This window comes from Salvelinus sp. IW2-2015, linkage group LG15 (genome assembly GCF_002910315.2).
Source record: "Salvelinus sp. IW2-2015 linkage group LG15, ASM291031v2, whole genome shotgun sequence".
NCBI classification, from domain to species: Eukaryota; Metazoa; Chordata; class Actinopteri; order Salmoniformes; family Salmonidae; genus Salvelinus; species Salvelinus sp. IW2-2015.
This window is the reverse complement of record NC_036855.1, coordinates 28,145,306-28,161,911: the sequence shown is the minus strand read 5'-3', so window position 1 is coordinate 28,161,911 and position 16,606 is coordinate 28,145,306. Positions and strand designations below refer to the sequence as shown.

Here is a 16,606-nt window from a genome sequence, read left to right as displayed (position 1 = left end):
CACACTCCAACACTCAGACATAATTTACAAACAAAGTTGTGTTTAGTGAGTCCTTCAGATCAGAAGCAGTAGTGATGACCAGGGATGTTCTCTTGATAAGTGGGTGAATTGGACTTTTGGGTGTCAGGGAAAAATGTACAGAGTAAAAAGTATATCATTTTCTTTAGGAATGTAGTGAAGTAAAAGTAAAATACAAATAGTAAAGTAAAGATACCCCCAAAAAACTACTTACGCAAAACTATTTTAAAGTACTACTTAAATACTTTACACCACTGCCTTTTAAGTTAGTTTCTCATTGCTGTAGGAATGAAAAGAACAGCCATGGTACCTGAATGGTTTTCTGCTATCAGACCAACATCAAATTGAATATATGGGTTAAATATTACATTCAGAGAATATGAAAACACAATATCTGAGGTTAGATACACAATGATTTAAGAAAGACGAGGGACATTAGTAAAGTGCAGGTGAGCATTGTTCATAATGTTCTCATATATACAGTACCAGTCAAAAGTTTGGACACACCTACTCATTCAAGGGTATTTCTTTATTTTTACTATTTTCTACACTGTAGAATAATAGTGAAGACATCAAAACTATGAAATAACACATATGGAATCATGTGGTAACCAAAAAAGTGTTAAACAAATGTAAACATATTTTAGATTCTTCAAAGTAGCCACCCTTTGCCTTGATTACAGCTTTGCACACTCTTGGCATTCTCTAAACCAGCTTCACCTGGAATGCTTTTCCAACAGTCTTTAAGGAGTTCCCACGTATGCTGAGCACTTGTTGGCTGCTTTTCCTTCACGCTGCTGTCCAACTCATCCCAAACCATCTTAATTGGGTTGAGGTTGGGTGTTTGTGGAGGCCAGGTCATCTTGTGCAGCACTCCATCACTCTACTTCTTGGTCAAATAGCCCTTACAAATCCTGGAGGTGTGTTGGGTCATTTTCTTGTTGAAAAACAAATTATTGTCCAACTAAGCGCAAACCAGATGGGATGTTTTACCGCTGCCGAATGTTGTGGTAGCCATGATGCTTAAGTGTGCATTGAATTCTAAATAAATCACTGAGTGTCACCAGCAAAGCACTCCCTTACCATCACACCTGCTCCTCCATGCTTCATGGTGGGAACCACACATGTGGAGATCATCCGTTCAACTACTCTACGTCTCACAACGGTGGTTGGAACCAAAAATCTAATTTGGATTCATCAGACCAAAGGACAGATTTTCACCAGTCTAATGGCCATTGCTCGTGTTTCTTGGCCCAAGCAAGTCTCTTCTTATTGGTGTCCTTTAGTAGTGGTTTCTTTGCAGCAAATCGACCATGGAGGCCTGATTCATGCAGTCTCTGCACAGTTGATGTTGAGATGTGTCTGTTACTTGAACTCTGTGAAGCATTTATTTGGGCTGCAATTTCTGAGGCTGGTAACTCTAACGAACTTATCCTCTGCAGCAGAGGTAACTCTGGGTCATCCTTTCCTGTGGTGGTCCTCGTGAGAGCCAGTTTCATCGTAGTGCTTGATGGTTTTTGCGACTGCACTAGAAGAAACTTTCAAAGTTCTTGAAATTTTCCGGATTGACTGACCATGTCTTAAATTAATGACTGTCGTTTCTCTTTGCTTATTGGAGCTGTTCWTGCCATAATATGGACTTGGGTCTTTTACCAAATAGTGCTATCTTCTGTATACCAACCCTACCTTGTCACAACACAACAGATTGGCTCAAACAGATTAAGAACTACTTTCCTACTACCCGGATAAAGCACTAATTAAACTTCAGTTAGTGCTAAACATGGCTGCTAATCATATTACTCCAGTGCTAGCCTCTCTACACTGGCTTCCTGTTAAGGCAAGGGCTGATTTCAAGATTTTACTACTAACCTACAAAGCATTACATGGGCTTGCTCCTACCRATCTTTCCAATTTGGTCCTGCCGTACATACCTACACGTACGCTATGGTCACAAGACGCAGGCCTCCTTACTGTCCCTAGAATTTCTAAGCAAACAGCTGGAGGCAGGGCTTTCTCCTATAGAGCTCCATTTTTATGGAATGGTCTTCCTATCCATGTGGGAGACGCAGACTCGGTCTCAAGCTTCAAGTCTTTATTGAAGACGCATCTCTTCAGAAGGTCCTATGATTGAGTGTAGTCTGGCCCAGGAGTGTGAAGGGGAACGGAAAGGCACTGGAGCAACGAACCGCCCTTGCTGTCTCTGCCTGGCCGGTTCCCCTCTCTCCACTGGGATTCTAACCCTATTACAGGGGCTGAGTCACTGGCTTACTGGTGCTCTTCCATGCTGTCCCTAGGAGGGGTGCGTCACTTGAGTGAGTTGAGTCACTGACGTGATCTTCCTGTCCGCGTTGGCGCCCCACCTTGGGTTGTGCGGTGGGGGAGATCTCCATGGGCTATACTCGGCCTTGTCTCAGGATGGTAAGTTGGTGGTTGAAGATATCCCTCTAATGGTGTGGGGGCTGTGCTTTGGCAAAGTGGGTGGGGTTATATCCTGCCTGTTTGGCCCTGTCCGGGGGTATCGTCGGACGGGGCCACAATGTCTCCGACCCCTCCTGTCTCAGCCTCCAGTATTTATGCTGCAGTAGTTTATGTGTCGGGGGGCTAGGGTCAGTCTGTTATATCTGGAGTATTTCTCCTGTTTTATCTGGTGTCCTGTGTGAATTTAAGTATGCTCTCGCTTTCTTTCTCTCAGAGGACCTGAGCCCTAGAACCATGCCTGATGGTTCAGAACTACCTGGCCTGATGACTCCTTGCTGTCCCCAGTCCACCTGGTCGTGCTGCTGCTCCAGTTTCAACAGTTCTGCCTGCAGCCCTGACCTGTTCACCGAACGTGCTACATGTCCCAGACCTGCTGTTTTCAACTCTCTAGAGACAGCAGGAGCGGTAGAGATACTCTGAATGATCGGCTATGAAAAGCCAACTAACATTTACCCCTGAGGTGCTGACCTGTTCTAACCTCGACAACCACTGTGATGATTATTATTTGACCCTGCTGGTCATCTATGAACATTTTAACATCTTGGCTATGTTCTGTTATAATCTCCACCAGGCACAGCCAGAAGAGGACTGGCCACCCCTCATAGCCTGGTTCCTCTCTAGGTTTCTTCCTAGGTTCTGGCCTTTCTAGGGAGCTTTTCCTAGCCACCGTGCTTCTACACCTGCATTGCTTGCTGTTTGGGGTTTTAGGCTGGGTTTCTGTACAGCACTTTGTCACATCAGCTGATGTAAGAAGGGCTTTATAAATACATTTGATTGAAATTTGCTTGAAGGAAAGAAATTCCAAAAAATAACTTTTAACAAGGCACACCAGTTAATTGAAATGCATTCCAGGTGACTACCTCATGAAGATGATTGAGAGAATGCCAAGTGTGCAATGCTGTCATCAATGCAAAGGGTAGCTACTTTGAATAATCTCAAATAAATTTTGATTTGTTTAACACTTRTTTGGTTACTACATGATTCCATATGTGTTATTTCATAGTGTTGATGTCTTCACCATTATTCTACAATGTAGAAAGTAGTAATAATAAAGAAAAACCCTGGAATGAGTAGGTGTGTCCAAACTTTTGACTGGTACTGTATGCCAGCACTCTGATGCACAGCAATGTTGTGTCCACAGAACAGTCACATGATACTTAAGCCAAACCTCACTGAAACATAAACCAGGGCCGCATTCAGTAGCCAAACGTTGTTGAATGTTGCAGATAGAAATTCCATGAATAGAGCCAAAATGATTCCTTGGTCTACATGTCAGAGGCATGTTTGTTCTACATTACTATTTGAACATTCCAAAAACATTGTGTCCTGCTGAACACGCCCCAGAGCACAGACCGGTAGGGGAAAAGGTACAAAAAAACACTAAGACATGAGTGCTGAAGAAAGCCTTGAATTAGGGCTGTCCTGTCGAGCCTTAAATAGAGTGAAGGCCAGAATGAAAACTGACAGATTATAGAAGAGGAATGGACACCAAACACATTTATTTATCACAGAGGAAGTATTTACATTAACAGAGTATGCACACCCATACATTCAAGGCTCAAGACAATGTAGAAATTGTTTATGACATGGTAAACAAGGAGTTTCCCCCCCCATCGTCTATCCAATATATTCCAAAAGTATTCTAACTCCATAAAAAAATATCTGTTTACACCCCAACGCATACAGTATTTAGACTTCAATCTAGCTACTTCTCTCTATATATCTGGTTAGAACCCACATCTAACATTATAGTTCAACTTATATCATTGTCATATGCTTATCATTTACCTTAATATTACCAGGTACCAAGTTGACTAAGACCATTACTTTAAAGTGGACAGTGTTTGTCTGAATCCGTTTTCCTTGACTTGTAGGGCTGCCGCTACAGTGGCCTGGTTCAAAGCCTGGGCCTAGACAACAAGAGCCCTTACAGTACAATCTACAGTCACTTCCCCACCACAGAGAGGAAAGCAAGACACCAGAAAGGGGAAGGAGGGAAGAAAGGAATGTACAAAAGAGAAGGGCCTTGGAGTCYGAGCAAAGAAAGAAATCAGGTTTACGCAAGTGTCTTTGAGCACATGCAGCTTACTTGACATATAATAACAATACAAAGCAAACTAAATCAATCCACGGAATAGTATCAAACATATTAACCACAARGTTAAAGACACATAACAGATAGATGACATTAAGCCCCGATACAGGATGATTGATTCAGATAACCTGACAGCCATCCCTTACATAGTGTAACGGCTATCGTAGTCGTTCTCCTCCTCAGACGAGGAGGAGCATGGATCAGACCAAGATGCAGAGTGGTAAGTGTTCAAATTTAATGAAAAAAACAACAAAACACTTCAAAATACAAAAAAACAGCAAACGTGACTAACCCGAAACAGTCCTGTGTGGCCCAAACGCTGACACAGGAACAAACACCCACAAAACACAAGTGAAACCCAGGCTGCCTATGTATGATTCTCAATCAGGGACAACGATTGACAGCTGTCTCTGATTGAGAATCATACCAGGCCGAACACCAAAATCCCAACATAGAAAATCAAACCTAGACCAACCCACCCAACTCACGCCCTGACCAACTAAAATAAATACAAGACAAAGAAAAACAGGTCAGGAACGTGACACATAGGATATCAGCTGGGTGAAAGACAAAGGATGCAAGCACACATCTAAGAAGAGTCTCTGGCAAATGAGTTAGTTTCTAAAGAATCTAAACTCTAGATTCTAAAGAAGCAGCTCCCACTGCTTACGTACCACTGTTTCCCCCCCCCAATACAGAAGGTTAACATTTCAGTCTTCGGACCTCATCAGAGCATATGACCAAACTGTTAGCCCTTCCATAAATAAGGTGAAGTCAAGCTAGCAATGTTTGTCAAATGGATTCTCTTTTGCCACCGTAGTAAAATGTATACATGCTTATGCAGAATCACAGCCCCCATGTACGAAAGAGGTTACGTTAGAATGGTGTTATTAGTAGTCTTACAAGCAAACGGCAGTTAAAATTGTACAGGTATGTGTATTGTATTAAGCTAAAATAAATACAAGCCATAGTCAATAATATAAAGCTCACATTCATTGTCATGCATACTTGACTGTCATATTCAACAATTCCCCTTCCCCAGCTGATGTTAATATGGATGTTATCTAGTATTTCCAGTTCATGTGATGTAATGGAGTAAATGGCCGTTTCCCTTCAGTCTGTCTGCCATATAATACAGCATCTAAGTTCTCCTGGAATCCCTGTTGGTGCTGGGAACTGGGCATGATCGGGCCAGTCCCTGCTTAACCTTAATCGATATTTATCTTATTTATGAAATATGCTGTATATAATAGTCATGCTGCATGCATGAGGCTGTAGTACTTGGCTACAGCAGGAGCAAATTCAATGCTTTGGGGACAGCAGGGTTGGATTTTAAAAAGTGCCAGCATTTTAGTAACACACAGGCGCATTATTACAGATTCATATAATGCAAGTAACAGTGCATGAGAAACAACAATACAAAAACAGAACAAAAATCCATAGAATTTATCAATCAAAAAAGTCCACTTATTATAGAGAGTCCTGAGGCGTCGATCAAAGGAGGATGAGAGAAGAAGACAGACTGTCCCAGCATCCCTCCATCCTTGCATCCCTCCATCAGCCCCATTCTTGACTCCGACTCACATAGTGTGACAGCAAACATTGTGTCCTTTCTCCTTCTTCCCTCTATTTCTCTCTCTCTCTGCCTCAGTGCAGTAGTAGCATGTTGCTGTTCAGCAGCAGTAGTGCAGTAGAGGTGAGTACAGTTAGCAGTGCCTGGTATCCTCCTCCTCCCAGTCTCTCCACTCCTCCCCTGGGTCTTCCCCGGGGCATGTTCTTCTTGTCCTCCTCCTTTTTCTCCAGGTAGTGTTCAGCGTACACCATGTAAAGCTCCACACACCTCCGAGCCTTCATCTGCTCTATCAGCGCTGGGTAGCCAATCTCAGAGATGCTCACTATATTTTCCTCATCATCATCCTCAGGCTCAGCTATGGCCGGGTGGAGGGGCGTGGTTGCAGGAGGGGGGGTTTGAGGGTTAGGGTTCAAGGGTTCAGGGGTCACAGGCTTCTCAGTCGCTGCTGTACCTTTACTCTCAGCTGTGGCATTACTCTCACTGGGACTGCCCTCTGTGGCGGAGCTGTTACTGGGGCCACTGCCTGGTGCTTGGTTGGAACCGGGGTCGGTAGTATTGGTGGAACCTCCAGGAACAGGGGCTGGTTCTTCACTCTTCTCTCCGACTGCAGTGCCTCCTCCACTGGGCTCGATTACCTGAGTGCTGGTGCTGTCCGCAGCTCCCTGTGGTGGTGAGTTCTCCCTGGCTCCTTTTTCCGATCCACCCTTCTCCCCACCTCTCAGCAGYTCAGTCCTCTTCATACAGTTCTTCATGTAGTTATCATAGGACTGTGGAGGCGGGCTGAAGCGGTAGTCCCTGCTGTAGTCATTGTCATCAGTGGATTTGGTGCCGTACCTCCTGTACATGTAGTGGTTATAATAGTACTCCTCCTGGGGGTTGTGAAAGCCGAAGTGAGGCCGGGGAAACCGGCCCAGTCCATAACCCAGAGCCATCCCAGCCACAACCCCAGCCCCGGCCGCCATCGCTGCATTACGCCCAAACCCCCTGGACTGCTGAGAGGGTCCCATCCCCATCCCCTGCACCGAGCGGGAGAACGGGGAGCCACCTGCACCACCATACCCCCCATAGCCATAACTGCCCCCGTAGCCAGGGCTAAGGATCCGGTTGTTGGGGTTTTGGTTCATGTAGCCCCCTCCGTAACCGCCACCATAGCCTCCACCATAGCCTCCACCATAGCCTCCACCAGCTGGGTATCTGTTTGGATAGCCTCCTGCCGGGTAGCCCCCTGGGTACCCTCCAGCTGGATATCCTCCAGCAGGGTAGCCACCTTGGTTAGGGTACCCCCCTTGGTTAGGGTATCCTGCCCTGCCTGGCTGTTGAGGGTACCCCCCTGGTTGCTGTGGATAACCTCCTGGTTGCTGTGGGTACCCTGCTTGGGGATTCTGTGGGCTCTGGGGCTGGCGAGGGTAGTTCCCTGGCTGGTTATTGGTCCCTTGGTTGGGTCTGCGTTGGGTGTTGGTGCCTCCACGGTTGGAGGTGGAGGAAGGTTTCTTCCCAAAGCCTATGCTGGATTTACCACCAAAGCCTCCTCCCCCTCTCTTGGCCAGGGAGAGGTGGGCATTGAGCAGCAGGAGAGAAAGGCACAGCACGGCCAGAGGAGAGCTGAGCTTCATCATTACTGCACTGCAGAGACAGAGAGAAGGAGAGAGAGAGAGAGCAATAAGGGGGAGAAGAAGAAAGTTTGAATTTCCATTAGCTAATTTCTGTGGATAACACTCAATGGTTCCCTTTAAAAAGACATTCTTACAGTATAACATTTTTCAGATAACCATATAGGTCAATACTGTATACTCTACATAACTGTAATTTAGAGAATAAAAAATAAGAGTCTGTTTATTCCACCAGTCCAAGTCCCACCAGTTCCATCTGTAGTTAGTAGTTAGAGGAACTGGCCCAACTCAAAATGTCAAGACAAATCATAAACCTACATAGACAATAGGACTGTACATACAACTAGAAAATGATTTTTAAAAGTAAGCTAGAGATTTTGAGAATGGGTTCCCTCATTTGGTCTCTGAGGTGATTAACCAAACTACCAGATACAGTAAACACCAAGCCAACAGGGTGGAAAATCCCCAGAGTGCCCAGTGTATCCTCTGGGTGTAAATAATTTAAAATTAGTCACTTTAGCTCCTCGGTTAATGATAAGAGTAGCGCTGACTGAAGAATGGTGGGGACCTGTGTCACAAGACACATTAGTTAATTCCATTTCCACCCAAAATGTTATAGAACCAAAAACGCTATAGAAGCCAAAGCCCCTCCCTACTGCCCCACCCACTGCCGAACTTGAGTTAGGCCTGCATCTCAATATTCAGATCCGTCTACATTACATAATAATCATGTAGACCGAGAGCCATATACAGTATTTATTTAAATATATGGCTCTGTGTAGGCCTACTGTATGTAACAATGGACTATCTAGTGTCTAGGCTGGTACTGCATGAATACATAAAACAATGGGAGCCTTGCCCAAAATACAGTCTTAAGCCAGTGGTCAATATAGGGATTTATTTCTCTATTCATTCTGTACCATGCTCGCACATCAATGTTGATGTTATGAAACTGACCTAGACGGGCTGCCTCATACAGCCTTAATTTGCCCATTTCGGTGTGTATGCTAGAATTGACAAAGTAGCGTTAATATTAATGTCTTGAGAAATTKTTTTGAGCATTCATCATAAGTAACCCAGAGTGCCCGATAGCCAATGCTGGCTGTCTAACCGAGAACAAAAATAACATACAGTGCTTTCAGAAAGTATTCATTACCCTTGACGTATTGCACATTTTGTTGTTACAGCCTGAAAATTGAATAAATAGATTCTCACCCATTTATACACAATACCCCATAATGACAAAGTAAAAACATGCTTTTAGACAGCTTTGTAAAATCTATTGAAAATAAAATACAAAAATATATTTTCTCAAGCTATGTTAAGTTTCATGGGGAGCGTAGGTAAACAGCAATCTTTGTGTCGTTCCACTGATTTTCAATGGGATTCAAGTCTGGGCATTGGCTGGGCCAATCAAGGACTTTCACATTCTTGTTCTGAAGCCATTCCAGCGATGCTTTGGCTGTATGCTTGGGGTCATTGTCCTGTTGGAATGTAAATCTTCGCCCCAGTCTAAGGTCATTTGCACTCTGAAGCAGGTTCTCATTAAGGATTTGCCTGTATTTGGCTCCATTCATTGTTCCCTCTATCCTTACTAGTCTCCCAGTCCCTGATGCTGAAAAGCATCCTCATAGCATGATTCTGCCACCACCATGCTTCACGGTAGGAATGTTAGACGGGTGATGAGCTGTGTCTGGGTTTCTCCAGACAGAGCTTTGCATTTAAGCCAAAGAGTAAAAATTTTGTCTTAGCAGACTACATAATCTTTTGCCTTATGCTCTCAGTCTTTCACGTGCCTTTTTGCAAACTAAAAGGTGCACTGTCATGTGCAATATAACAATTGATATGTGCAAACTATGGCCTAAGGGAACGATGAGCGGATAAGAGGCAAATCGTAATTTCGATGAATGTCTTAGAGCGAGTAGTCGATATAACTATTTGTTCAGCACTCTTGAAATGTACAGTGACAGAAATCAGAACATGGGCCGTTCTTACAGTATTCTCCTTGTACACCAAATCAGAACCGTAGCATAAATAACGGGGGCATATAAGCACACAATGAAAGCTTTTACAATATTCAATGATGACATTTCCCTAAAACACAACTTACTACACAACATACACTTAGTATTACTTTCTTAGCTCCAGTATACATATCTCCCTGGCATATTACATAATTTATGCAGCATTATAAACTGGGTGGTTCAAGACCTGAATGCTGATTGGCTGACAGCCGTGGTATATCAGACCGTATACCACGATTATGACAAAACATGTATTTTTACTGCTCTAATTTCGTTGGTAACCAGTTTATAATAGCAAATCAAAATCAAATGTTATTGGTCACATACACATGTTTAGCAGATGTTATTTTGGGTGTAGCGAAACGCTTGTGTTACTAGCTCCAACAGTGCAGCAATATCTAACAAGAAATATCTAACAATTTCACAACAATACACACAAATCTAAAGTAAATATTTGGATGAGCAATGTCGGAGCGGCATAGACTAAAATACAGTAGAATAGAACACAGTATATACACGAGATGAGTAATGCAAAATATGTAAACATTATTAAAGTGACTACTGTTCCATTATTAAAGTGTCCAGTGATTTCAAGTCTATGTATATAGGGCAGCAGCCTCTAAGGTGCTAGTGATGGCTATTTAACAGTCTGTTGTTCAGTCTCTGGGTCCCAGCTTTGATGCATCTGTACAGACCTCGCCTTCTGGATGATAGCAGGGTGAACAGGTCGTGGCTTTCTTCAGCCTCCAGAGGTTGCACCTTCTTCGCCACACAGTCTGTGTGGGTGAATCATTTCAGTTTGTCAGTGATGTGTACGCCGAGGAACTTGAAGCTTTCCACCTTCTCCACTGCAGTCCCATCGATGTGGATTGGGGGGTGCTCCCTCTGCTGTTTCCTGAAGTCCACGATCAGCTCCTTTGTTTTGTTGATGTTGAGTCAGAGGTTGGCACCACACTCCCAGGGCTCTCACCTCCTCCCTGTAGGCTGTCTCATCATTGTTGGTATTCAGGCCTACTACTGTTGTGTCGTCTGCAAACTTGATGATTGAATTGGAGGCGTGCGTGGCCACGCAGTCATGGGTGAACAGGGAGTACAGGAGGGGGCTAAGCACGCACCCTTGTGGGGCCCCTGTGTTGAGGATCAGCGAAGTGGAGGTGTTGTTTCCTACCTTCACCACCTGGGGGCGGCCCGTCAGGAAGTCCAGTTGCACAGGGCAGGGTTCAGACCCAGGGCACCGAGCTTAATGATGAGCTTGCAGGGTACTATGGTGTTGAATGCTGAGCTATAGTCAATGGACAGCATTCTTACATAGCATTCTCTTGTCCAGATGGGATAGGGCAGAGTGCAGTACGATAGCGATTGCATCGTCGGTGGATCTATTGGGGTGGCGAGCAAATTTAAGTGGGTCTAGGGGGGCCGGTAAGGTAGAGGTGATATGATCCTTGACTAGTCTCTCAAAGCACTTCATGATGACAGAAGTGAGTGCTACAAGGCGATAGTCATTTAGTTCAGTTACCTAAGCTTTCTTGGGTACAGGAACAATGGTGGACATCTTGAAGCATGTGAGGACAGCAGACTGGGATAGGGAGAGATTGAATATGTCTGTAAAAACACTCCACCCAGCTGGTCTGCACATGCTCTGAGGACACGGCTATGGATGCTGTCTGGCCCGGCAGRCTTGCGAGGGTTAACATGCTTAAAATGTCTTACTCACGTCGGCCACGGAGAATGAGAGCCCACAGTCCTTGGTAGCTGGCCCCGTCGGTGGTACTGCGTTATCCTCAAAGCGGGCGAAAAAGGTGTTTAGCTTGTCCAGAAGCAAGACGTCGGTGTCCGCGGCGTGGCTGGTTTTCCATTTGTAGTCATTGATTGTCTGTAGACCCTGCCACATACATCTCGTGTCTGAGCTGTTGAATTGAGACTCCACTTTGTCTCTTTACTGATGTTTTGCCTGTTTGATTGCCTTACAGAGAGAATAACTACACTGTTTGTATTCGGCCATATTCCCAGTCACTTTACCATGGTTAAATGTGGTGGTTCGCACTTTCAGTTTTGAACGAATGCTGCCATCTATCCACGGTTTCTGGTTTGGGTAGGTTTGAAAAGTCACAGTGGGTACGACATCTCGTATACATTTCCTGATAAACTCAGTCACAGTATCTGTGTATTTGTCAATATTTTTCTCAGAGGCTACCCAGAACATTTCCCAGTCCGCGAGATCAAAACAATCTTGAAGCATGGATTTCGATTGGTCAGACGAGCGTCGAATAGTCCGTAGCATGGGTACTTCCTGTTTGAGTTTCTGCCTATAGGAAGGGAGCAGCAAAATGGAGTCGTGATCAGATTTGCCAAAGGGAGGGCGGGGGAGGGCCTTGTAGGCATTTCTAGTCAAGTAGCAGTGGTCCAATGTTCTCAGAGCGAGTGCTACAGTCACTGTGTTTGTAGAACTTCAATTGCGTTTTCCTCAGATTAGCTTTGTTAAAATCCCCGGCTACAATAAATGCGGTCTCAGGATATGTGGTTTACAGTTTGCATAGAGTCCAGTGTAGTTCGAGGGCCGTCGTGGTATTGGCTTGAGGGGGAATATACACGGCTGTGACTGTAACCGAAGAGAATTCCCTTGGGAGGTAATACGGTCGGCATTTGATTGTGAGGTATTCTAGGTCGGGTGAACAAAATGACTTGAGTTTCTGTATGTTATCACAATCACACCATGAGTAGTTAATCATTTAACATACACCCCCACCCTTCTCCTTCCTGGAGAGATCTTTATTCCTGTCTGCGCGATGAACTGAGAAACCAACTGGCTGTACGGACTCATACAGTATATCCCGAGAGCCATGCTTCCGTGAAACAGAGTATGTTACAAACCCTGACGTCTCACTGGAAGGAGATCCTAGCCCTTAGCTCGTCTACTTTATTATCCAGAGAATAAATATTAGTGAGTAATATACTCATAAGCGGTGCCTCCTAAATCGGACTAGGAGTACACTCCGAATACCTCTTCTCCGCCGGCGGTGTTTTGGATCAGCCTCTGGAATCAGTTCAATTGCCGCGGGGGGTACGAACAAAGGATCCAATTCGGGAAAGTCGTATTCCTGGTCGTAATGCTGGTGAGTTACCACCGCTCTGATATCCAAAAGTTATTTCCGGTTGTATGTAACAACACAAAAACAATTCTGGGCTAATTCTGCTTTGGAGAGAGAAGCACAACTGCCCTATCTGTTGGTGCCATCTTACCCAATAAGGCACCTCGGGGGGTTGTGATATGTGGCCAAAATACCACAGCTAATGGCTGTGTCCAGGCACTCCGCGTTGCGTTAAGCAGAAGAACAGCACTTAGRKGTGGTATATTGGCCATATACCACACCTCCTCGGGCCTTATTGCTTAAGAATACAATACATATTTTTGGACTCACCATTGTTGTGCTGTGCTCACATGAACGTGGCGGTCCTTCTTGTGGGAAAACTTTGTCATCAAAGTCTGGCATTCTCTGGATTTATGGTTCTTTCAAGACAACTGAGAACTCGGAAAAAAACAAGGTCGAATCATGACATCACAGATCTTCAGGTCTGAGTTTTAGAAAGAGGCCCGAGTTCGCAACTTGGAAATCCGAGTTGGAAGACCGTTCAAAACGTATTGAGATCTCAGATGTCTTGAACGCACTGAAGTCTGAGATTTCCCAGTTCCGAGTTTCAAGTTGTTTTGAACGTGGCAGAAGTCATGCTGGATTGACAGCATGGCCAATGTATTCAACCTTGTCTGCCCCATGGTATTGAGTGTGAATGCTTATCCTTTTAAGCTTGGAAAAGTGACACTTTCAGACAGATGTTTTAAATCCTTAAACCCAGACAACACACCCTCTCCACCGAATAGCAGGCAGGGGAAGCAAAATAGTGATGATTGCAGTTAGCCATTGAATCCTTCCAAATCACTCATTGTTGAATTCGCAATTACCGACTTGTTGTGTAATGTTTATGTCCAATGGCGGATGCGCTACGATACATTTTATCTATAATTGAAAAGGATTTGCAAGGGTTGAAAAGGATTTGCCAGTAGAGTGGCGACGTGAATCAGACTACTTGTCTAGCTTGCTAGCTAAGATTGTGAAAGTATGATGTTGACATGATCAATCCAATCAAAGCTATGGTAGATGTGATTTGACGTCCTTTTATCTATGGCCAATGACCTTGAACCTTTGCTGGCTGCCCTGACACCACAGAAAGCACTGAGCAAGGCTGAAACACCTGCATTTTGGAGCTGCATTACTCAAGAAAGAGACTATGTCTGTATACGGCTTTATTAACTCAAGTATTGTTTTTGTTTTTTTATTGTTTGCAAACTGATATGTGACACGAATTAATGCCAAAATAACATGCAAACAGGTGGGTCTCAATGACGGGTCACCACTGGCTCTAGGCAGAGTCTGGGTAGTTCCATATTTTTCCATTTCCCAATGGYGACCACTGTGCTCTTTGAAACGTTCAACACTCTAGAAATTGTTTTATACCCTTCCCCAGATATACAGTGCATTCGGAAAGTATTCAGACCCCTTGACTTTTCCACATTTTGTTACATCCTTATAACGAGAAACAAGATTCTCTGGTCTGATGAAACCAAGATTGAACTCTTTGGCCTGAATGCCAAGCGTCACGTCTGGAGGAAACCTGGCACCATCCCTAGGGTGAAGCATGGGGGTGGCAGCATCATGCTGTGGAGTTGTTTTTCAGCGGCAGGGCCTGTGAGACTAGTCAGGATCAAGGGAAAGATGAACGGAGCAAAGTACAGAGAGATCCTTGATGAAAACCTGCTCCAGAGTGCTCAGGACTTCAGACTGGGGCGAAGGTTCACCTTCCAACAGGACAAGGACCCTAAGCATATAGCCAAGACAATGCAGAAGTGGCTTCGGGACAAGTCTCTGAATGTCCTTGAGTGGCCCAGCCAGAGCCCAGACTTGAACCCGATCAAACATCTCTGGAGAGACCTGAAAATAACTGTGCAGCGACGCTCCCCATCCAACCTGACAGAGTTTGAGAGGTTCTGCAGAGAAGAATGGGAGAAACTCCCCAAATATAGGTGTGCCAAGCTTGTAGCGTCATTCCCAAGAAGACTCGAGGCTGTAATCGCTGCCAAACGTGCTTCAACAAAGTACTGAGTAAAGGGTCTGAATACTTTTTTAAATTTTTGATACATTTGAGAAGGGGAAAAAATGGTTTTGCTTTGTCATTCTGGGATATTGTGCGTAGATTGATGGGGGGGACAATTTAATATTTTAGAATAGGGCTGTAATGTAACAACATTTGGAAAAATATGCCTCATCACAATTATATCTTGGAGATCTACGGACAGTTCCTTGGACTTAATGGTATAGTTTCTGCTCTGACATGCACTGTCAACTTTGGGACCCGATATAGACAGGTGTGTTTCTTTCTAAATCATGTCCAAACAACTGAATTGGCCACAGGTGGATTCTAATCAAATTGTAGTGACATCTCAAGGATGATCAAAGGAAATTGGATGCAACTGAACTAAATTTGGAGTGTCATAGCAAAAGGGTGAGAATACTTATGCAAATAAGATATTCTGTATTTAATTTTCAATAAATTTCTAAAGCCATTTCTAAAAACACGTTTTCACTTTGTCATTATGGTATATTGTGTGTAGATGGGTGAGAAAAAAGTAAATTGAGTCCATTTTGAATGCAGGCTGTAACAGCCAAAGTCAAGGGGTATGAGTACTTTCTGAAGGCACTAATCGCTTGAATCGTTTCAAAATGGCGCTACAATGTGACAGTCACGCCACCTGGTCACATAACCTATTCTAACATACTACACACATTATTCTAATCTTTACATAGCATTTGTGTATGCGATCCACAGATTCTACAAATAACGAATTTACGACGTTGTTTGGCTACATTTATGTAAGGCGCGTGCGCCCTACAATTTGGTGATGTTTTTCTCTGCAAAGGAACGTGTTAAAGCTCACCCCAAAATTCAGCGCGGTACCGAGTTTTATCATTGCGTAGAATATTTAAAACCTCAGTGTTTTCTACCCTTAATAGGCTATAAAGGCTATAAAAAGTCCGGTCATCTATTTCGGAAACGTTGGCACCTACTACGTTCTATCAAATCAGACAAGCACAGTTCGAAAGCCTAACCTTCCCTATTTCATTATATTTTAAAACTACACATGTTCTAAAAGAAATAGCCTAAAATGTAGCACCTTACCGTTATTAATGTGCCAATGCGACGTTGGTGACGCTTGTTTTGTCCGTTAGGTTGCCGCCGCCCTTTCTTGGATAGCAGTAGTTGAATAGGCCTACAGCGACTATTATTCTGCCAGCAGCACAAACGATAACGTCACGTTGGTATGGTAATGAGGAAACCTTCTAAATAAAAGCTCGCATTTCAAAACATTGCATTCAAAAGATATTGCATTTTAATCAATGGCCACCTCTATTGTGACAACAAGAAAATGCAATGAGTAATTTATGAAAACAAATAAAAAAATATTCMTAAAAAAAATAAAAATTATACCAATAACGAAAAAATACAATGTTGTCACTGGTATGTTGAGAATATTGGGTAGTATATATAACTTTTCTACAAACTAAAGTGGGGTGGAAAATATCGGCCTGTTGCTGACTTTTCACTCCGTTCCCTCCATGGCCCCCAATGCAATACACTGTAATGGACTGTACATGGGATACATATTGGCTTGTAGAGAGAACATGTCTACCTATCTCAGCTAAAGTGAGGTGGGGTCTCTATAGGGTCTCTCAATAGGGTCTCTACTAACCCAGTA

The 16,606-nt window shown here is 43.9% G+C and overlaps 1 protein-coding gene across 2 annotated transcripts; it reads right to left on the bottom strand.

The window, feature by feature from the left end:
- Window positions 1–3,964: 3,964 nt before the first annotated feature.
- On the bottom strand, window positions 3,965–16,137 carry LOC111974281 (uncharacterized). Of its 2 annotated transcripts, none has more exons than XM_024001959.2 (2): window positions 16,030–16,137; window positions 3,965–7,787 (listed from the first exon to the last, which is right to left on the bottom strand). In XM_024001959.2, the coding sequence occupies exon 2, from the start codon at window positions 7,778–7,780 to the stop codon at window positions 6,239–6,241; it is 1,542 nt and encodes a 513-aa protein (XP_023857727.1). In that variant the 5' UTR covers window positions 7,781–7,787; window positions 16,030–16,137; the 3' UTR covers window positions 3,965–6,238. The 2 variants fall into 2 exon arrangements, with proteins under 2 accessions (XP_023857727.1, XP_070303178.1); XM_070447077.1 differs by lacking the exon at window positions 16,030–16,137 and adding an exon at window positions 13,218–13,614.
- Between the last annotated feature and the right edge of the window lie 469 nt (window positions 16,138–16,606).